The sequence below is a fragment of the Adiantum capillus-veneris genome, chromosome 22 (assembly GCF_014529385.1).
Source record: "Adiantum capillus-veneris isolate H3 chromosome 22, ASM1452938v2, whole genome shotgun sequence".
Lineage (NCBI taxonomy): Eukaryota > Viridiplantae > Streptophyta > Polypodiopsida > Polypodiales > Pteridaceae > Adiantum > Adiantum capillus-veneris.
The window spans coordinates 138,190,458-138,213,857 of record NC_140952.1 but is presented as its reverse complement, the minus strand read 5'-3'; the positions used below and the strand labels follow the sequence as shown (position 1 = coordinate 138,213,857).

Here is a 23,400-nt window from a genome sequence, read left to right as displayed (position 1 = left end):
GACATGGGAGATGCCCAGTACAACTATTTACAGAGGTGGACATTGACAAAGCCCTTCGAGGATGCGTGGATGATGATCTTGAATCTGACGATTTTAGCCTTTTAGTTTTAGTCTTTCACTGTACTTCATTTTATTTTTGTGCCTAGACATTACAAGGATTGTATTTGTTTGGTCACATAGGTTCATTTTGGCCTTTTGAAGAAGTTTAATATAACATTTCATTTCATATCTCTCTCTCTCTCTCTCTCTCTCTCTCTCTCTCTCTCACACACACACACACACACACACACACACACACACACACACACACACACACACAAGCATTGAAGTAGGAAATCCCAAAAGAGGACAGAGTGACAACAAGGAACTGTAGGAAGAGGAGGAGGGAGAGAAGAAGCACTAAGGGGATGGATGGAGGATGCATGCAAGCGTTGGCACACAAAGACCCCCTAACATTATGTGTGTTGTGTGTGTGTGTGTGTGTGTGTGTGTGAGAGAGAGAGAGAGAGAGAGAGAGAGAGAGGCGAATCTTTTGAGTAATGGGTAAATTTTTGAGTAAGTTTTCCTGTATGTTGGGACATACACATGTTTTCCCATATGTCCCAATATACGTATGTGCCAATATTCTGGGACATACTAATTAGTAATGTCCCAATATAATACAGGTCATCTTTCTCCTCTACAGGCCATGAGTTGAAATGGATCATTGAGTAAACACTTGGGAGCACTTGGCTACGACGTTCATGTTAAATTTATCTCAGCTACAATATTAAAAATCCTCTAATTCTCTCTCTCTCTCTCTCTCTCTCTCTCTCTCAAGAGTAGCTGAGAGAGGATCTGAATCAAAGTATTGTTAGTTCTTAAAAACCAACAGTCTATTTTTTAAAGTGTTGATTGTAGAAAATTGCCTTCAAGAAAGCTACACATGTTTGAAATTAAATGATTGATCCTTAGCATGAGCACTATTTCAAAGCGAAGTTTTTCAAAACTTGAGGCTTTTTTTCACACCTCATGCCAAAGATGTAGGCTATTGCTCTTAATGAGCATTTTTTGATGATAGAGAGACTTCAAAATCCATGAAGGAAACTTGAAAGTTCCTAGCTCCGTCTTCTATATACACTTTAATCTAAACTAACATAATATGACGGAAGGGATGGCCCTTTACACGTGTTGAAATCTGCGACATGAAAGCTAAACTCCAAAACTAAGAGAAGCCCCTATGCACACGATAAAGAGGTAGAGACTAAAAGAGAGAGAGGCTGTCGAAGGCAACCGACTGTACTAGTGTACCTTTATAAGTGTGGGAATTTGATCTTATTTTCTAAATGAGCTCATAACTCTTATTTATATCTACATGAACATGAAGTTTATATCTCAAAACAGGTATTCCTAACCTTTATAAGTGTGGGAATTTGATCTTATTTTCTAAATGAACTCATAAGTCTTATTTATATCTACATGAACATGAAGTTTATATCTCAAAACAGGTATTCTTAATGGCTTCAAAAAAATAAAAACCCATTCATTATTGAGATTCCGCATTATTTCCCCTCTCCTCTTTTCCTTTGCAACCTCCATTGCATGCCTTCAGCAACAACAAGTATCGATGTGGGTGCTATTGGTGGTATAGCAAACTCGATACTGTGCCTGCGAGCAATCGGAGGCGCCACCAAATTTCAGTTGCCCTTTTACTATGGTCGCCATAGGTACTATGGATAGCATTGTGAGGCAAAGGAAAACATCCCACCCATGCCTTGCATAGAGAGAGAGAGAGAGAGAGATGTGACCATCTCCCCTCCTTCCCCTCTACCCGCTTCTTGTCATGCCCCTACCTTGCGCCCTTGCACATACAAAGATAGCAAAGAGACACCCTAAGCGGCTATGGCCTTGCTGCATGCAGATAGAGAGACGAAGACCTTCTACATTCTCAAGTGAATCTTTCAAAACCTTCCAAATTCTGAAGTGTAAACCTTTTTCTCCACGATTTCATTTCGGAATCTCCATAAATTTTCACAAGGATTTTTCTTTTTGTGAGATTGTGGGGACCTACCTACTGCAAGAGTAAAGAAAACCGATTACTAGGTTCTGTATTGTGCATAATTATGGATTTTATAGCAAATGATAGCACCTTAACCTTATTGATATAAATAGATTAACTTTAATATTTAAGTTAAATGAATTGAACATTTCCTTCTAGAATTTTGAAGAAGAGATGTCTTTAGATTACGTAAGATCTTTTAAGGCACGAGCTTTTAGCTAGTGAAATCCCAAAACCCTTGGTCACAGAATGTTTGTTTTTGCTTTCAATAAACTTGTGTTTTACGAAATTGCTAAAACAGACTTTTATCCTAAATGAATTTAACACACAATTCACCGAAGTGGAAACGTTTACACTCTTTACGAGCCCAAACAAGACCCCAAAAATTTCCTAATGATTGTCACTCCGTTTTCTACTACCAGACATTACTATTACTTTGGCTTGAGCAATCATTCCATTCCAACTTGCCATAAACTTTGTAATATGCTTTAGCCATTTGTGCCGTGGCTTAAGTCTCATGAAAGATTGGTGGTTAATGTCTTTCTGGTTTCTCTTTACCTCCACTCCACTCGGGGCTCATCAAACTGCAAAACTCTCCTGCTTGGTGTTGGAAGTGTCTAGCAACAAAATGCATATCGCAGAAGGTAAAGAAAAGAGCAGCAAAATAAGGGAGAAATGGGCTCGCGCGTGCGTGCGCGCGCACACACACACACACACACACACACACACACACACACACACAGAGCTTCAAATGTCGTAGATACAGACCTCAAAGACCTGTCCATCGAGTTTTGTTGAACTCGAAAGACCTGCAGCTATCCCCCATCATGGAGATGGTTCGTCTCACCAACATAGCATGTTTCTAACACGTCCGCTTCAACATATTATTTAAATGCCTTGGCATTATCAAAAGTTAAATTTGATAAAAGCTTGCAAACAAGAATGCGCAGACTTTACTGATCATCTATGCACATAAGAATTAGGTTGATAACCTTCTCCATTATAAAATTTAGACAACAACCCCACTGGTGTCATGATCTTCCAGTGTTAGCTTGCTGAAACTCCACGCTATCACAACGAGTCCAATCGCAAATGTTGAAGGGACTTACCGTTGATCAAGTCGAGGACTTACACACATTATCGTCTCTCCTGAACCTATCAAAATATGTTGCGTCTTCCTGGATGTTTTCAAGCATGCTTCCTTGCCATATATTACATCGTCTACGGTGAGCAGGTGCTTTTAATCTTCACAATTCACGCACACTCTAGCTCATAAAGGCAGAGCTTGAGCACGAAATGCACAAATGCAGAGAGACTGTACAAAATCTGATGGGTAATTGCTCTGAAAGATAAGTGAAAAAGTCCATGGAGCTGGAATGTGAAACACTCAAGCTGGGAACCACTCTTCCATGCTGCGATTATAAACATTGACAAAAGTGGTGAGTGTAAGGGCTCTTGTAATGTCTTTTTCAAGCACTAAAATAGGACTATTTCAAACAAAAAACCAGTTGCAAGAATTTTCTGGCTACACAAAATAACATATAGCAACAAATGAAAACACGCTCAGAGAATAAACTTCTTGCTTACAAAGCCCCATACCCAACTTCTGCCACAAGCGTAACTAGTATCAAAATGTGACAGGGAGGAGTCAAAAGTCTGAGGACTTTTAAACTTCAAACTATGCAGCTGGGCTACTTTTCTTGACTAACAGACCAAAACTTGCCACCAAAAAATATCTTAGCGCTTCTGAATTTTGTGTTGTTATGTAGGCATTTAAAGCTGAAAATATATCTACAATGAAATTTGATAAGCTCGAGTGTGGCCTATATCTGTGTGTTGAGAGAGAGAGAGATGAAATGAAACGAGAGAGAGAAGCAACTGGGCCTCTTGCCCTCATTGCCTCTCCTCACTATCTCACATGGGTATGGGCAAGAGGGGATCAATAGCCCACGTCTATTTCGGGGATCGTGCGATCTGGGCCGTCCGATCTGCTTTTTGTAAATTCGGGAAAACATGTAAATTCGGGTGTCCCCCTCCCCCCCCCTCCCCCTCCTCCTCCTCCCAAGGATTCAAACCTAAGACATCACCTTTGGAAGCATATCACCTTAACCACCTCACTTGCGCGTGCTTGTTTCTTCTATGATGAGACCCCCGTATTGTAAATTCCGGTCAGTTTAATAAATTAGGGCAGATCGGTAAATTTGGGCGGCATCGTAAGATTGACGGCCCACAATGCCCCCGCTTCCTGAAATAAAAATGGGCCATTGATCCCCTCCTGCCCATGCCCGTATGAGATAGTGCTGAGGCTCATCGCCCACTCCTCTCCATTGGACGACCGCCTCCCTTGACCAACCTTTCCTATTGCTCTTCGGGCCCACCTCAACCGCCCCCTGTGGCGCCTCAGAGGATGAAGTGGAGGAGGATTGGCATCGCATCCCATGCTCAATGTGTCCCCTACCATTAGAACCAGCTGCCCTCATTGCCACTACCTGCTCAATATCAATGCAAGCTGAAGATTTGGGCAATTTGCATGTGCTTCCCCGTTTGGTTGTGGGGCGGGTGAGCTAAAAGAAATGTCCACCTCTTGAAACTTCTTCTGATCAGATTGTATATATAAGGATTTGAGAGTCTTAGAAGCAAGACTTTTCTTGTTTTCAGTTGGATGTATAGTTCATTTGGTACCCCTCTGATGTAATTGTCATGTTCTACGGCTCTATCTTGGGCAATGCACCCTCATGTTTAATTGAGAGAAGATTTCTCTGCGAGAGAGAGAGAGAGAGAGAGAGAGAGAGAGAGAGAGAGAGAGAGATATGAAATGTTATATTAACGTCTTCCAAAGGCCAAAATGACCTATGAGACCAAAAGGTTACAACCATGTGTGACTCTAGTACAATGTCGGGGGAACATAAAGATAAAAATAGTACATCAGCTCAAAACATATGGGGGGTTACGTAGATTCACACGAGGGCTAATGAGGTGCACAATGGGGGAAGTAGACAATGGTGATCATCCCATGAGCTCTCTCATGGGTCTTTGCAGTATGGCCTCAATGTCCTCCATGGTCAGCTCTCGGGGGGGCGGGTGTGCTCGATTTCGCTCAATGATGCTCCACAGCCTCTGATGTAGACCTTGTCTACGGTGTGAAGATCCTCGCTTCCTCGGGCATGCTCGATGTTGCTCAATGTTGCTTCGTAGCCTCTGCTGTAGACCTCGTCTACGGTGTGAAGATCCTTGCATCCTCGGGCGTCGTGAGCGGCCAAGCTGGATGGCTCGATCAAGAAGAGCGCCCTGATGAGGGTGTGACTGGGTAACTTGTGGTGGGCCATCCAAAGTAGTCCCTCTGTAAAAAGTAGTGATCTACCTTTGTATGGATCCTCTATGTGTAGGCCTTTTGCTCCTAAGGGCATTCTCTCTGAGTCTACGGATCTCCATCAAGAAGAGATCTAGGCACCTCTGATTAGAGAGAGACAGAAATGAAATGTTATATTTTAACGTGTCTTTCTAGAGGCCAAAATGACCTATGAGACCGAAGAGTTTTTTCCTTTCCACACACCAGAGGGCCCACAGGGGGAGGTGCTTATTCCTTCTAAATATTAGCCATGTTACATGGTCGGCGGGGCAAGGGCCGCGTACCATCGGGCAAGAGCCACGCCTAGGCATCACCATGGCCACCTAATTGATCCACCATGTGTTAAGAACGATATGAGACCGAAGAGTTACATCATGGTGAATCTGATATAAAGTTTGGATAACAGAAAGAAACTAAACCAAACAAGAACACTAATAGAGCTGTAAAAGGTGGGTAGCATGAGCCTGAGGGGTACATATACAAAAAGTGGATAGGTATCTCAAAATACACCTATGTATCAAAATTTGGTGATAGATCGCATCGGTTGGTGCATGATCATATCGATGTCCTCCATGGTCAGAGTTGGCATAGTGCGTCTTCCATGTCTCGCAAATATGAATCTGATCCTATGCTGCAACCTCCTCTGGCGCTGGGAGCATCCCCACATCCTGGGCCTCTTGGATCGCTCCAGCTCGGCTGCTCGATCACTTAGAATACCTCTCCTAGTGATAGAGAAATAAAATGTTATATTAATGTCTTCAAAAGGCCAAAATGACCTATGAGACCAAAAGGTTCCCTCCATGTGCGTCTCTAGTACAGTGTCTCAGGAACATAAAAATAAAAATAAATGAGGGTACTTAGAGTGGGTAGGTATGTAGATCTAACCTACATCCTCATTACATAATACATCAACTCAAAACATACGGGAAGGGGTACAATCACATGAGGGCTAATGAGGTGCACAAGGGAGAAAGTATACAATGGTGATCATTCCATGAACTCTCTCATGAGTCTCTGCACTATGGCGAGAGAGAGAGAGAGAGAGAGAGAGAGAGAGAGAGAGAGAGAGAGAGAGAGATGTTATATTAACGTCTTCAAAAGACCAAAATGACCTATGAGACAAAACTAATATCAATGTCTTCCATGGAGAGAGAGAGAGAGAGAGAGAGAGAGAGAGAGAGAGAGAGAGAGAGAGAGAGAGAGAGAGAGAGAGAGAGAGAGATGAAATGAAATGATATATTAACGTCTTCAAAAGGCCAAAATGACCTATGAGACCATCGGATACAAAGTGGTGAATCTAATACAATGTCTGAAGTACAAGTACAAAAAGTACTGAATGTAAAAAATGAAAACTGAAAATGAAGTGTGAAATGTGAAAATGTAGAATAGGCCCTCAATGACAATCTGGGTGTCGTGCTAGAATGCCTCCGATCCTCTGGTGGAGTCTCCGTCGATGGAGTGTGCTCCTGTGTCTCGGTCGTGGTCGTCTCGACTCCTGAGCTCAGTCGCCCTGTCAATGAGGGTGCCTTTGGTATGAATGCGGATACAACCCTGTGCTGGTGGTTGGTCTCCTGGCTCCCTCGATCTAAAGAAGTCTGTGATCTGTCTCTGTGACTGTCGTACTCCATGTCTCCTCAGCAAACTATCTCTATGTCGGTGTAGCTCAAGTAGATATAAGCCAAGGCATCTCTGATCCTGATATCCCATGACTCTATCTAGGGGTCCAAAACCCTCCCTGAATAAGCAATGGAAGTGCCCTCGTATCTCATAATACACAGTGCAGTGGCATATGTAGTGTAGCTCTGTCTCTGGCTCTCTATCGCATAGTTGGCATATCCTAGACTCCGGTGGTATCCCTCTGAATCTACCCGTCTCAATCTCCAGCTGGTGTGAGGATGTGCGAATCTGACCAATAGCACATCGCAGACCATGAGACAAATGAGTGTCCATGTAGCTCGGACGAGTCACAAACCCATCTCCCGAAAGTTGGAGAAGCTCTTTGTAGAAAGCCATCTTCGTGCCCAACTCTTGCATCGGCTCTACCCATGTCCTCCTGGTGTCCAACTGTATAAGATCCTGACAAATGAGTCTAGTGATCTCCGTCCGTGTGACTGGCAGGGAGGGTGCATCCTAGGAATACTGAAAAGGAGGCAATCTATCCATGCTGAGACCATGCCTCTGAAACCATGAGGTCATCTGCGCATACCAACATGATGTGTCTCCCTGCATCGCTAACTATCTAGAGGACTCAAGAGCCAATCTAGTATATCTGCCTCTATGTGTATCCCATAGACTGTGCATAAAGGACACTGATTTGGTAAGAGCCTCAATCTCTATAGGAGGGGCGGCTACCTCCGCTCGAATAATCGCATGTGGTGCGAAGGCCTTGGCTCTAATCATCTGGGATATCATAAATACCAAGGGTCTCTCCATGCTCCTCCAACTGTCATGATTCATAGATGGTCCCCAAACCTGGACCCCATAAAGCATAGCTGAAGCAACCAAAGTATCAAAGAGCCATAGCTTTGTTCGTGGTTCTTAAAACTGAACCTGCGAACACATCCTCTCTAGCCCTCCCCATGCCGCATAGGCTCTGGACAGTCTAGTCTCTGCTGCTCTCCTCATAGTAAACCTTGGTCCCGTGAATACCACCCCCAGATATGTATATTCATTTGTGTACTCCACAGAGTCCTGACCATATACGAGTGTAGGTGCCGATCTCTTGACCCACTGTGGTGTGGTGTTAAACACCAACCTTGGTTTTACCAAGGTTCACAGACAATCCACTATCCTCTGCAAAGCTGTGCAATGCATCCAAGTGTCTCTGCATGCCCTCTGGCGACTTTGATATCAATACAATATCATCAGCATATAATAATAAAGGGAATCATGTCCCTGCTAGCTGAGCGCCTCTATCACCCTCTTTGTCAATGTAGTCAGAGACCTCATCTACATACATACCAAAAAGTGTAGGGGACAAAGGACACCCTTGTATCACTCCAATAGTGGAATGAACAATGTCAGAAATCCCCTCAAGAGTGCATACCTGGGCAGTCACTGAGCCGTATAAAGCCATGATCCCCCATATGATCTCTGTGGGTACTCCCAACTTCAGTAGTCTGTGCATCAATCTGGCCCTCGGCACTGTGTCAAATGCTTTGCGGAAGTCCACAAAGCAACAATACATCCGTCTCCCATGTGCCCGACCCTCCTCAATAATGGCTCTGAGTGTGTGTGTGTGTGTGTGTGTGAGAGAGAGAGAGAGAGAGAGAGAGAGAGAGAGAGAGAAATGAAATGAAATGAAATGTTATATTAACGTCTTCAAAAGGCCAAAATGACCTATGAGACCAATCAGTTACAAAATAGTGAATCTAATACCATGTCTGGGTACAAAAGAACTAGAAAAGAACTAGAAGTGGAACAAAATACTACTACTACTACTACAATCTAAAACTACGTGGGTGTAGCAGCTGATACAATAGGTACCCGGTAAACTGGATGTAACAGTGTGTGAAACAAAGATGGAAGAAATGGTGAGGATCCATCCTCATCTGCAGTCTGGATGTCGAGAGAGTATGGCTCGAATCTTCTGTTGTAGTCTCCGTCGATGCTGTGTAGCTCCTCTCCTCAGTCGCAGTCGTCTGTATCTCTGTAGCTCCAATGCTCGGTCGATGAGAGTGCCAGTAGTGGTCGAATGAGTGTGGGACGAGCTCTGCAGTGGTGGCTGCTCCTCTGGCTGTCCCATATCTAGTGAAAAGAAATCTGTAATGTGTCTCTGGGACTGCCTCTCTCTAGCTCTCCCCAGTAAAGTGTCTCTACACCTGTGTAACTCAAGTAGATATAGTCCAAGACATCTCTGATCCTCATAACTCATGACCCTAGATAGAGGACCAAAACCCTCTCTGAATAAGCAGTGGAAACGCCCCCGTATCTCATAGAACACTGTGCAATGACATATGTAGTGCAACTCTGTCTCTGGCTCTCTCTGGCATAATCGGCATATCCTGCTGTCTGCTGGTATCCCTCTGAATCTACCAGTCTCAATCTCGAGCTGATGTGAGGATGTGCGTATCTGACCAATGGCACAACGCAAACCATGAGACATATGTGTGTCCATGTAGCTGGGTCGAATCACAAACCCATCTCCTATGAGGTGTAGAAGATGCTCTCTATAGAAAGCCATCTTCGTGCTCAACTCTTGAGGCGGCTCTATCCATGTCCTCCTGGTGTCGAGCTGGATCAGGTCCTGACGAATGAGTCTAGTGATCTCCACCCGTGTAAGAGACAGCGAGGGTGCCTGAAGAGAATACTGGAAAGGGGGCAACTTGTCCATGGTGAAGCCATGCGTCTGAAACCATGAAGTCATCTGTGCATACCAGCATGAAGTGTCCCCCTGTAGAGCTAACTGTCTGGAAGACTCAAGGGCCAGTCTAGCATATCTGTCTCTAGTAGTATCCCATAGGCTGTGCACAAAGGACACTGATCTGGTAAGCGCCTCAATCTCCATGGGGGGGGGCAGCTAGCTCTGCTCGAATGATCGCGTGAGGTACGGAGGCCTTGGCTCTAATCAATCGGGAGATCATAGATACCAAGGGCCTCTCCATACGTCTCCAACCATCCTGGCCTACAGAAGGTCCCCATACCTGTACCCCATACATCATAGCTGAGGCTACTAAAGTATCAAAGAGCCATAACTTTGTCCGAGGTTCCTGGAACTGAACCTGCGAACACATCCTCTCCAAGCCTCCCAAGGCCGCATAAGCTCTGGTCAGTCTAGTCTCTGCTGCTCTCCCCAAAGAAAACCTCGGCCCAGTGAAGACTATCCCAAGGTAAGTGTATGCATCTGTATACTCCACAATCTCTTGACCATACGTGAAGGTCGGTGCCGATCTCTTGATCCACTGTTTTGTGGTGTTAAACACCATGACCTTGGTTTTACCAAGGTTTACAGACAATCCACTATCCTCTGCAAAACTGTGTAATGCATCCAACTGTCGCTGCATACCCTCTGGTGAGTCAGAGATCAAGACAATATCATCAGCATATAACAACAATGGGATCCACGTCCCTGCCAGCTGGGCACCTCTATCACCCTCTCTGTCAATGTAATCAGACACCTCATCAACATACATACCAAATAGAGTAGGAGACAATGGGCAACCCTGTTTCACCCCGATAGTGGAGTGAACTAAGTCAGATATCCCCTCTGGGATGCGTACATGTCCCATCACTGATCTGTATAAAGCCATAATCCCCCAAATCAACACTGTGGGCACCCCCATCTCCTGCAGTCTGCGCATCAGTCGAGCTCTCGGTACCATGTCAAATGCTTTGTGGAAATTCACAAAGCTACAATAAATCCGTCTCCCATGTGACCTGCCCTCCTCAATGATAGCTCTGAGTGTCAGAATATGGTCAAGAGTGGAGAAACCCCTCCTGAAACCTGCCTGTCCCTTTGCCCGTACACCCTCACCCTCTGCCCAGTTACTCAACTGCTGCTCAATAATGGATGCATACAATCGTGCCAGTGTGTGTCCAACCATAATAGTGCGGTAATTTCCAGGCTCTGTAGGATCACCTGCCTTGAATATAGGCACAATAGTAGACAACCTCCAAGTCTCAGGTAATCCCTCACACATGGCACGATTGAACAACACTGCAAGAACCTCCATCAGCATATCCCTAGCATGTATAAAGTGCTCCGCTACTAGACCGTCATGATCGTAAGCCCTCTTGGTCCTCATCCTGTCAATGGATCTCTTTACCATCTCAGTGGTAAAGAAGGTGCTCGTAGGTGGACATGGCTCTGTAGGATCTGGAAGGGGATCCTGCCCAGGAACCGTATATAACGATGTCGCATACTGGCCCCACACATCAGGAGAAGTAATCACTGGGGGAGGCGAGTGCTCATGGAAGAGTCGCCATGCCTCGCCTGAGTCTCTACTCAAGAACAACTGATACAAGTCTCGCTCCATCTGGGCCAGGTAAGCTCGTTTCTTCTTTCGCACAAGGCGCCGGAAAGCAATCCGCGACTGTCTGTAGGTGATGACTCCTAAATGAAGATCCCTCTGAAGCTGGGCTCTTATCTCTCTGCACTCCTCATCATACCAACTATTCTGGGGCATGCTCCCAGAATGTCGCCTCCGATCCGGTTGAGTGTGTGGGTATGCCTCTGATGCTGCATCATGTAGTGTCTCAGTCAGTAAAGTAGTGCACTCCTCTACTGAGAGGCCTGGAGCAACTGTGCATAGACGATCCCAGATCGCCTCTGTATTAACCGAGTCAGTCTCTGGTGTAAATGTATAACGGGTGTGTGACCTGCCTCCTGATTTCTGGGCTGTACTAAACTGAAAAGATACGGACAGTGTCAAGAGAGCATGATCCACTGCTACGCCCACTGGTCTGGCTCCCACTGTGAAATCCTGAATACAAGGAATAAAGCTCGGCTGTGTCATAACATAGTCCACTGTACTGGCCCCATGTCTGTGTGGAAAGCATGTGAAGCCTGCTGCTCCAGGAAACTGCTGTAAGCCATTAAGTATGGCTAGCCCATGTGTAGTCGTCATCTCCGTGAGGTATCTCCCATACTCAGTCTGCTCTCTGTCATGTGAGCATCTGTCAAACCCCAGCTCACCCACATCCAACTCTCTAAGCATCTCATCTGAAGTGTCATAGAAGACTGTCTGACAGTTGCCCGTTCGAGCATTGAAGTCTCCTAGGAGGATGATATCACCATCCCTAGAAAACTCCCATATATCATCATCTAGAATTGAGAAAGGCGACTGCCCTTTGGATATGAAAGAGAGAGAGAGATGAAATGTAATATTAACATCTTCAAAAGGACAAAATGACCTATGAGACCAAAAGGTTACATGTGGTGAATTTAATACCAAGTATGGGTACAGAAAGTACAAAGAGCTGAAAAGAAAATAGTGGGTAGGGATGGGGTGAAAGCTGATACAAGGGGGGGGGGGGGGGGGGGTTGGGCTGATACAATGGAGCTCTTTGACAATAGAGACATTAGTATCCAAAAGGTTGTAGAGGTTCAATGTCCTCCAAAGTAAGCACTCTATCGGGATGGCTCCTTTGTTGCAATCTGCGTCAATGTCGAGAGGGCCCCCTCATTCATGGGCGACGGGACCGCCCCAACTCTATCGCCCGATCAAGCAGTATGCCTCTGGTGCTGCTATGTTGTGGGGACTGCTCGAACTCATCTGTCTGTGACAGAAAGAAATCTGTGATCTGCCGTTGTCGCTGGTTTGTGCCCCTCTTCAAGAGATCCTCTCTATCTCTGCAAATCTCTAGTAAGTATAATCCGAGGCATTTATGATCCCGTGACTCTAAAAAGCGGTCCAAAACCCTCTCTGAATAGACAGTGAAAGCGGCCTCGTATCTCATAGTATACTGGGCAGTGACATATGTAATGTAGCTTTGTCTCGGGCTCTATCTGGCAACCTGACAAATCCTGGACACAGCAGGTACTCCTCTAAATCTGCCTGTCTTGATCTCTAGCTGATGTGAGGATGTGCGTATCTGACCAATAGCACATCGTATCCCGTGGGATAGATGAGTATCCATGTATCTTGGTATGATCACAAAACCATCCTTTGTTAGTTGGAGAAGATGCTCTCTATAGAAAGCCATCTTCGTACCCAACTCATGTGTACGCTGTATACATGTCCTCTTTGTATCCAGCTGAATCAACTCCTATCTGATGAGCCTGGTAATCTCTGCCCTAGTGAGGGAGATGGAGGGTGCATCCAGAGAGTACTGAAATGGGGGTAGCCGATCCATACTAAAGCCATGTAACTGAAACCAAGATGCCATCTCTGCATACCAACATGATCTATCTCCTTGCAATGCCAGTTGTCGCAAAGACTCTAGTGCTAATCGAGCATATCCGTCTCTAGGGAGAGCCCATGTGCTATGCATAAATGAAACTGATCGAGTGAGTGCCACCACTACCAATGGAGGAACAGCGAGCTCCGCCCTAACAACGTCATGTGGTATTGAGGCCTTGGCCCTAATCATCCGAGAAATCATAGACACCAAGGGCCTATTGCTAGTTCTGCCATGATGATCAACTGAGGGGCCCCATATCTCCACTCCGTATAGCATGGCGGAAGTGACCAAAGTGTCAAAGAGCCAAAGCTTTGTCCGAGGTTCTTGGAACTGGACCTGCGAACATATCCTCTCAAGTCTCCCCAATGCTGCATAGGCTCATGTCAATCTCGTATTTGCTGCACGCCTTAGGGAAAATACTCGACCACTGAAAACTGCCCCAAGATAAGTATATACATCTGCATACTTCACAATCTCTCGACCATATGTAAAGGTGGGGGCGGACCTCCTTACCCACTACGCCGTAGTGTTAAACACCATTATCTTGGTCTTACCAAGATTCACAAACAATCCACTGTCCAATGCAAATACATGCAATGCATCCAAATGACGTAGCATCCTCTATGGAGAATCTGAGATCAACACAATATCATCAACATATAATAGCGACGGGATCCACGTCCCTGCCAGCTGAGCACCTCTATCACCCTCTGTATGTACATAATCTGAAAACTCATCTATATATTTCCCAAAGCTAGGGAACAACCCTGCTTCACCCCAATGGTGGAGTGAACCACGTCGGACATGCCCTGGGTAGTGCGTACCTGCCCTACCACTATCCTGTACAAAGCTAAAATCCCCCAAATCAGCTATGTGGGCACCCCCATGTCCTGCAATCTGTGTATAAGTTTGGCTCGTGGCACTGTATCAAAGGCTTTGTGGAAATCCACAAAGCTACAATAAATCCTCCTGCCATGGTGTCTACATCCTCAATAATGGCTCTGAGCGTCAAAATCTGATCAAGAGTGGAGAAACCTCTCTTGAACCCTGCCTGTCCTGTTGCCCATATGCCCTCTCTCTCTGCCCATCTACTCAACTCATGCTCAAGAATTGATGCATATAGCCTAGCCAGAGTGTGACCAACCATGATGGTGCGGTAATTCCCGAGAAGCATAGGATCTCCCGACTTGAAGATAGGCACAATAGTGGACATACTCCAGGTTTCAGGAAAACCCTCATACATGGCTCTATTAAACATCATAGCAAGAGGCTCTGCAAGCATATCTTTGGCATGAATGAAGTGCTCTGCTACCAGACCATCATGATCCTGTGCTCTTCCTGTCTTCATCCTGTCAATGGCTTTCCTTACCCTCTCAGCAGCAAAGAAAGTACATGTCTCTGGGCATGCCTCTGAAGGGTCAGGCAAAGGTGGCTGCCTTGATGCTGTATAGAGAGATGTAGCATATTCCCCCCATGTCTCTTTGGAAGTGATGATTGGGGGTGGAGAGTGCTCATGGAAAAGCCTCCATGCCTCAGTAGAGTCCTGACTCATAAACAACTGAAAACATATCACGCTCAGTTAGGTAAGCCCTCTTCTTTCGTCACACTAGGCGGCGGAAGATAATCCATGACTGTCTATGTGTAGTAGTACCCATGAGCACCTCTCTCTGTAATTTGATCCTCGTCTCTCTACACTCCTCATCATATGAACTGTTCTGAGGCATGCTCCCGGATTGTCTACGTGTAGGCTGGTTGTGGAGGTATGCCTTTGATGCTGCATCATGGAGCGTCTCTGTCAGAATCTGGGTAAGCCATCTAGTGGCTGTCCTAGCTCTTGAGTCCATAGCTGCTTGTATATCTCATCAGTGTACACTAGATCCGTCTCCCTCGTGAAGGTATACCGAGTATGTGTGGAGACCTCTCCCAATGGAGCTGTGCTGAACTGGAACAATAGAGTGAAAGACAAGATAGAATGATCGACTGCTACCCCAACCGGCCTAATTCCCACCATGAAGTCCTGAAAGGAAGGAACGAGTCCTAGCAGAGCCATAACATAATCCACTGTACTAGCGCCATGCCAATGTGGAAAGCATGTAAAACCGTCTGTTGCAGGGAATCTTTGTAGGCCATTCAAAATGGCGAATCCATGTGCAGTCTCCATATCAATCAATCATCTGCCATACTTAGTGTGCTCCTCATCTTGTGATAATCTAGACAGGCCCATTTTTGTAATATCAAGCTCCCGCGTCAACTCCTTTGAGGTATCATACAATACTGTTTGGTGATAGGCAGTCCAAGCATTGAAATCCCCCAATATAATAATACCACCATCCTCCCATATATCATCATCCAAAATAGAGAAGGGGGACTGTCCTCTAGGTGATGCATATACTGACGTACTAGGAGGGAAATAACAAATAGCGATGTAGAGGTATCTGCCTGTCTCTGCCTTCAATCTCACCCACATATACCTAGCATGCTCATCCCTCCGAGCTATATGTATCAGAGGTTGTAACTCCTCCCTGAATAAGACTGCCGCTCCTCCTGAACCTCGTCCTCTGTGCTCTGATCGAGTCTCTTATCTGCAAGTTGTCTCCCATCTGTATTCGCTTATATGTGGCATTGGCTGCCCCGGGCTTGATGCGTCTCAGAGTAGAAAATGATGTCCTTCCCAGTGAAACTATCCTTAAAGGCTCCTATATCAAGGCGCAAAGATCCATTACAATTCCATGTAGCCACTCTGAGTGTGGTCCCATAGGTCTCGCGCCGTCATGCGGGGTGCTTCTCTAGAATAACGACTTGTCCATCCCTATAGAAGGCCACTTTTGCCTTTTCTCGAGCTGTTATTATCTCGTGCATAACTTCTTTCATATGAGCAAGTTGTGAGAATGTGAGGTCATCACCAAGGAATATGCCCGTTTTCTTTAGTGTAGGACGCTTCTTCGAGAAGGCCTTCTTTGCCTCCATGGATGGGAAACACATGATTAGAGCTCTCTCCTTTGAAGTCTCCCCATTTCCTTGTGACTTATTCCCTACCCTCCACGCCTTTGTATGAGTAGCCTCACTACCTATCATGCGGAGAAGGTCTTTGACTTCCCCTTCCACATCATGGCGGTCTTTTAGACCGGTTACTCGTACATGCAAAGCTCTAGTCTTCCTTCGCTGCTCTTCTTCTAAAGTCATGTTGATGATTGTAGGAGTGGGGATAGATGTGGTTTCATTCTCTTTCCCTTTCTTAGCGACTTTTATCCATTTCTCGGCCTCATCCGCCTTCTTTTGTGTCTTCGTGATCACATCCACCCACGAAGACGTCTTTGCCACATTCTCTTTCTCTACTGCTTGCTCTATCAACAAGCTCACGCTTGAGGGCTGAGACCTCTTCTTTGAGTGCTTGTGAATCCGCCTTAAATGAAATGTTATATTAAACGTCTTCAAAAGGCCAAAATGACCTATGAGACCAAACTAATACAATCCTTGTGGATGTAATCCAATGTTTGGGTACAAAAACAAAATGAAGTAAAGTGAAAGACTGAAACTAAAAGAGTCAAATCGTAATCCAATGTTTGGGTACAAAAACAAAATGAAGTAAAGTGAAAGACTGAAACTAAAAGAGTCAAATCGTTAGCCTAAAAATCATCATCATCATCATCATCCATGCCCGAGGATGCCCTACATCAGGCGTTGTCCGAGAAAGTATTGCATTGGTCATTGAAGAGCTTCATCAATGTCCGCCTCTGTAAATAATCGTACTGGGCGTCTCCCATGTCGTGCTAGAATAGTTCTGATTCTCTGGTGGAGCCTTCGTCGATGTCCGGGTCGCCCCGTAGACGTGGGCGTCTAGCTCTCCTGAGCTCAGTGGCTCTTGTCCACTAATATACCTCTGGTAGAAGTGGGCTCTGAAGTCTGTTGCGAAGCATGCTCATCTGGCTGCTGAGTCCCTCCTCTAAAGAAGTCAGTGATCTCCCTTTGTGAATGTCTCCCACTACCTGGTCTCCTCAAGAGACTTTCCTTGTGTTTGTGCAGCTCTAGCAAAAACAACCGGAGGCATCTCTGATCTTGATATCTCATGAATCTAGCCAACGGTCCAAAGCCCTCTCTGAATAGATAGTGAAAGCGGCCTCGTAACTCGTAGTATACCGGACAATGACAAATGTGATGTAACTGTGTCTCTGGCTCTATATGACATAACTGGCATATCCTGGCTTCTGCTGGTACTCTCCTAAATCTGCCAGTCTCAATCTCTAGCTGATGCGGTGCTGTGCGCATCTGACCAATAGCACATCATATCCCATAGGATAAATGAGTGTCCATATAGGCCGGTCTGATCACGTATCCATCCTCTGTTAGTTGGAGGAGATGCTCTCTGTAGAAAGCCATCTTCGTGCCCACCTCTTGTACCGGCTGTATCCATGTGCTTCTGGTATCTAGTTGAATCAAATCCTGACGTATAAGTCTAGTAGTCTCCATCCGTGTGAGAGAAAGGGAGGATGTATCCAAGGAGTACTGGAATGGAGGCAATCTATCCATGCTGAAGCCGTGCGACTGAAACCATGATGTCATCTGCCCATACTAACATGCTGTGTCCCCTTGTAGCGCTAGCTGTTGGGATAACTCAAGTGCTAGCCGAGCATATCTTTCTTTGGGAAGGTCCCATAAATTATGCATGAACGAAACTGATTTAGTAAGGGCCTTAACTACGAGAGAAGGGGCAGCTAGCTCAGCCCGAATAATCTCATGTGGCACTGAGGCCTTAGCCCGAATCAACCAAGAGATCATAGAGACTAGAGGCCTCTCCATAAATCTCCATCCATCAATGCTACCAGATCTTCCCTGAGGGCCCCCAAATTTGAACCCCATAAAGCATAGCTGAAGCCACTAGAGTGTCAAAAATCCACAACTTTGTTCGAGGTTCCTGAAATTGAACCTGCGAACACATCTTCTCCAAACCTCCCAAGGCTGCATAAGCTCTTGTCAATCTAGTCTCTGCTGCTCTCCTCAATGAAAATGCGAGTCCACTGAAGACCACCCCAAGATAGGTGTATGCATTTGTATACTCCACCGTCTCCTGGCCATATGTTAAAGTAGGTGCTGACCTCCTGACCCACTGTGGTGTGGTGTTAAACACCATAACCTTGGTTTTCCCCAGGTTAACAGACAATCCACTATCATGGGCAAATGTGTACAAAGCATCTAAATGATGTTGCATCCCCTCCGAGGAGTCGGAGATCAACACACTATCATCAGCATATAACAGTAGTGGGATCCATGTCCCTACCAATTGTGCTCCTCTATCACCATCCCTCTCAATGTAGTCAGCAACCTCATCCACATACATGCCAAGTAGTGTAGGAGATAGCGGGCAGCCCTCACCCCAATAGTGGAGTGAACCAAATCAGAAATCCCCTCTAGGGTGCGTACATGGCCCACTACTAACTTGTATAGAGCCATGATCCCCCAAATCAACTCTTTTGGAACCCCCATCTCTTGCAATCTGCGCATCAATCTAGCTCTGGGCACTGTATCGAAGGCTTTGCGGAAGTCCACAAAGCAAACAATAGAGCCATCTCCCACGTGATCTCCCCTCTTCAGCAATGGTTCTGAGTGTCAGAATATGATCAAGAGTAGAGAAACCTCTCCGTCTGTCCTACTGTCCGGAGAGAGAGAGAGAGAGAGAGAGAGAGAGAGAGAGAGAGAGAGAGAGAGAGAGAGAGAGAGAGAGATAGAGATAGAGAGAGTCTTCTTGCACGAATGTAGACCTCTTACCACTCACCTTTGTTCTCTTCATAGACTCTCGTCCTCTTTGTCTTCCCTCACAACCCCTTTCTTTGTCTATTTTTCTTAGTCATTACCCAAGTAGGGGTACTAGCTGGTGTTAATTCGGAAAACATGCAGAATCACCAAAGATGCGAGGCGGGGAGATTTAACAGGGAAGGGCACAGGCGCCGCGGTCATCAAGGCACCGGACATACGAGGAAGAGCTGCGAGTCTACGAGGCGCCCGTTGAGGCAGGAGACAGACAAGCAGAGCTCGCGATGTTAAGTTCTGTTGGACGTGCAGACCATGCTCGATATATTTTTTATTATTATATGGCTTGCCTTTTTCAGCATCCTCAGGGCTGTGGTGGGTTGGCTACTTCAGCGCCCTCAAGGCGTAGCTGCTGACTGTGCGAGTTCGAGTCAATTCCTCTCTCTTTTAGAGAAATCAATTGAGTGCGAAGGTTGACAACGGCTGGTATACGCATGGTAGGAAGAATCTCCTGAAACTCTGAATAAAATATGAGTGTTACCCAAGTATGAAGAGATAAATTTAAAATAACATTTAAAAAAGCGCTGGGAAAAAGCTTGGTGGTGGGGGGGGTGTTTTTTTGGAGCACCCCTGCTTTTTGGGGACCTACTATTGTTGCAAGTCCTTTGGGCCTATAAAAGCAACCCTTTAGGGCGTCACTTGCACACACATAACTTGCTGCTTGACACTGCGTGATTGCATGAGCATCAACTCTCAGATTTCAGCAGCCAACTCCTTGTACTAGATGAGTTCGATGAATAAAGAAAAGCCTGAACGGGGGCCTTGACAATGGGAGTTCTGGGCCACCAACTGTGTAGAGGGAACATCCCGCTTCGACATCTCTCTCTCTCTCATAGGTCATTTTGGCCATTTGAAGACGTTAATATAACATTTCATTTCATTTCATTTCTCTCTCTCTCTCTCTCTCTCTCTCTCTCTCTCTCTCTCTCTCTCTCTCTCTCTCTCTCTCTCTTCCCCCGTCACTCTCTATATTTAAAGTGATAAAGTGCTCCAGATAGTAGTTGTCTCGCTTTTCGGTTCGATTTCTCGCCGGAAGTGATTACAGTGGTATCAAATCTTCAATTGCTTCCTTGCCCTCTGCAAGTTGTAACACAGTCCTAACAATATAGATGGAGAACATGAAGATCACCATAACGGACAAGGCGCAAATCCATGGAGACCTTCCACCCAGAAGTATCTAGAGAGACCCATGCTCAATACATGGTTCGACACTTGGTGTATCTGGCCGAGCAAAAAAAGCAAAACCTCACTGATAACCGGATTAATTTAATGGCTTTGCACAACTACTTGGGTTCTCTTAATCCTCTTCTTACCCCTGCTATCCTTCAACAAAACTCTTAGATCTACTCTTCTCTTCTTCCTGCCCTTTCTCACAATCCCCTTGTTACCTCTTCAAGTCAGAGCTCTGAAGACGTTTCTCAATTCCTGGAAGGTATCTTCAAGCGTGTGGCTTCAAGAGAATGTCTCACCTGTTACTTCCGAAGTGCCACAACCATTGCGTTTTCGACTTCCACCTTTGATTCCACCACCACCACCTCCTGATCATCCTCCGCCTTCTTACTCATCTGATGGGAAGCGTCACCATTATTATTATTATTCGACACGCAAAGCGGATTTAGGTTCCTAACCTTTCAAGGATGGTGGTGCTATAATCAAATTCTACGCCTTTTTAGGCATCCAAGATTCTCAAGTTTTTACAACACTTCGACGTTCTTTTCAACAACAACGTTCTTTTCAGCAACAATAACTTCACGAAGGAATCCAAGTTGCTACAAGTCACCTCTTTCCTCAAAGATAGCGCCATGATTTGGTGGGCTGCCTTAACCAAAAGAATTTGACACTCCCAAAACCTGGCGTGATTTTGAACTTGCTTTCTATTTAAGTTTCCTTGATGAAACCTTTTAAGTAAACATACTTTCAACTTGGTCTAGCCTCAAGATGTACCCCTCGGACACTCTCGCAACCTATAACGAAAGATTTGGGGTATCTTATCACCCAATTTCCACTTTTAGGGACACAACTTTTGCGGATCAGATTGAGAAGTACACAGTCGGCTTGCCTTTTCCTTTGCGAGATTATTGCATCGGCAAAGTGGTTTTCAACAAATGCGAACTCATGTCAAACCCAAGAGTGGGTTATGACATCATGTAGAAAGAGCTAGTCTTTACAAACATTGCTACAACTTCCCCGAAAAGAAACCAAAGTTTCCGATTTTCCACCCAAGATATCTCGTAACAATGAACTAGCACATCCTTTGACACCTCTACCCAACAGCTGACAACCCCAAACGATAAACGAACACTTTTGTCTGATAACCCAAAAAACAAGAAGCCACGACCTTCGGTTGCGTTGATTTCTGACTTGATAGGTGTTTCTACTTTTGATCCATTCAATGAACCATCTAAAGCTATGGGAAAAGTTAGAGATCAAGATGCCCTTCTCCTCTTTGATGCAGGATTCATGCAAAATTAAATCTCCCCACAGTTAGCTGCAAGATTGGCATTGACGAATATGCCAAAGGAACTCAGATTGAAGCACAAATGGCCAAAGAGACTTACACATCATTGTCACCATTGATTAGATCACTTCAACTTCAAGTTCAAGCATTTTGTAACCACCCGTTGGTTAGCGGGATTCAATCTTTCACTCAAACTGAAATAGAATAGACAGACTGAATTGAGACACTTTGCATTTGTAGATGAGACGGAAGTGGTGGAGTTTTATTGGCCCTCAAGTTGAGCACCCATTGACAACTGAGGCTAGGCTTCATGTTTAAAGGCCTAGGGGCCCTAAAAAAAACTTTTATAAGTATCCTAAAAATAGGCTCCAAAATCTTTTGCTTTTAATAGCTTCCCAAGAAGTCAATAGATTTAATTACTAATCCCCAAAATCTTTCCAACAACAATTGCTAAATAACTAGTGCCCAATAAGCCGTTCTTCCATGTAAAGTAACTACCTCATCAACAATTCGGTCGCCCAAGATTTTCATTGTGATTTGTGGCGGAAGTCGCGCATCACTCAACTGAGATTTAGGTCTTTTGTCTTGTGGATTCTTCTCCTATTCCATTGGTTGGTGGTGCCAAATCACTGCCTTGTCACACATTTGCAGATCCAATTGATTTCTACATTATGGAATTGGCAAGATGTGATGTCTTATTGGGCATGCCTTGGTTTTACAAGTACTATGCCAAGCTCAATGCAAGAGAATGAACAATCCAATTGAAGCACAAAAACAAGGAGTTATCGTTGGACTTGAGTATACTAGCGAATTGAGGAGCGACGGCGCCTTAGGAAAGGATCCTATAATTTTTGGCTTGCAGACATGAACCATGAATTTTGTTTTATTCTATAAAATTTATATGTGTTTACGACGAATGATCGTTATGAGGAGCTTGGGAGTGCGATCGATATGTGCTCTGCTACTATGTATAGAGGATTTATATTGTGCCCATGTCTTTGTAGAAGTAATGATTTGGGAGGGTGAGTGCTCTCTAAAGAGTCTCCAAGCCTCCCTAGAGGCTTAGCTCAAGAAACATCTAATAAATCTCTCTCAAGCTGAGCTAAGAAAGCTCTCTTCTTGCACCATATAAGGCCTTGGAAGAGTATATGTAACTGCCAATGTGCGACGTCTCCGAAAGCCACCTCAATCTGTAGCTGGGCACTCGTCATCATCATACTAATATTACTAATCATCATACTAATATTATCTACCATGGCTGCTTTGCCATCTTGGCTTTGGGCTTTTCATGTTGATGTCCAATATTGGTCTTCCAGCCACTATACATAGTTATCTGATTGGTCCTTTGACCATATAAATTTCTTTTTGGTAATCAATATGATCACTTGCAAAGCTTTGAGTTTGGTCCAAATGTGTGCTTGTTCATGAAAAGTCTGCATGTGGGTGGGAGTTCAAGAAATTGTAGGGTTTATATCAAGGTTAACATGCTCGGACCAAGTCTATGAAAAAGTTCAAGATAGCACAAGGTATTTTCTATATTTCAAAGTAGCCTTTCGACCTGTTTATATAAAATAAGTGGTTGAGCTATCAAGATGACAAAATATGGCTTAGGGATGCTTGTATTCTACAAATGCTAAGCGTTTGCAAGGGAAACCAGAAAATCCTCACCTAGCATGCGTTTTTATTTACAAACAGAAACAAGAAAACTGCACCTGTCGCCAATAAGTTCAATTATATCCGTTGTGACCATGCTACGCTTTTTCTTGTTGTATGCTTCTGATGCAGCCTTCCGGAGTAACAAAGAACCTCCTAGAGAAGCAATCATTGCAGGATTTCTGAAGAGGCTGAAAAAGTTGCCAAAATGTCAGTTCATACTTGAACAAATTACCATCATTAAGATACAGCAAA

General features: G+C 44.9%; 1 protein-coding gene across 1 annotated transcript in view; it reads right to left on the bottom strand.

Annotated features, from left to right (window-relative positions):
* Positions 1–2,973: 2,973 nt before the first annotated feature.
* LOC147430301 (ATP-dependent (S)-NAD(P)H-hydrate dehydratase-like) overlaps positions 2,974–23,400 on the bottom strand; it is a 174,177-nt gene continuing 153,750 nt past the window's right edge. The window contains exons 10-11 of the mRNA XM_086494773.1: positions 23,205–23,336; positions 2,974–3,450 (exon numbers count right to left, since the gene is read on the bottom strand). Coding sequence (XP_086350899.1) covers positions 3,426–3,450; positions 23,205–23,336 — 157 coding nt within the window. The 3' untranslated portion in view covers positions 2,974–3,425. The remainder of the gene's footprint in view (positions 3,451–23,204; positions 23,337–23,400) is intronic.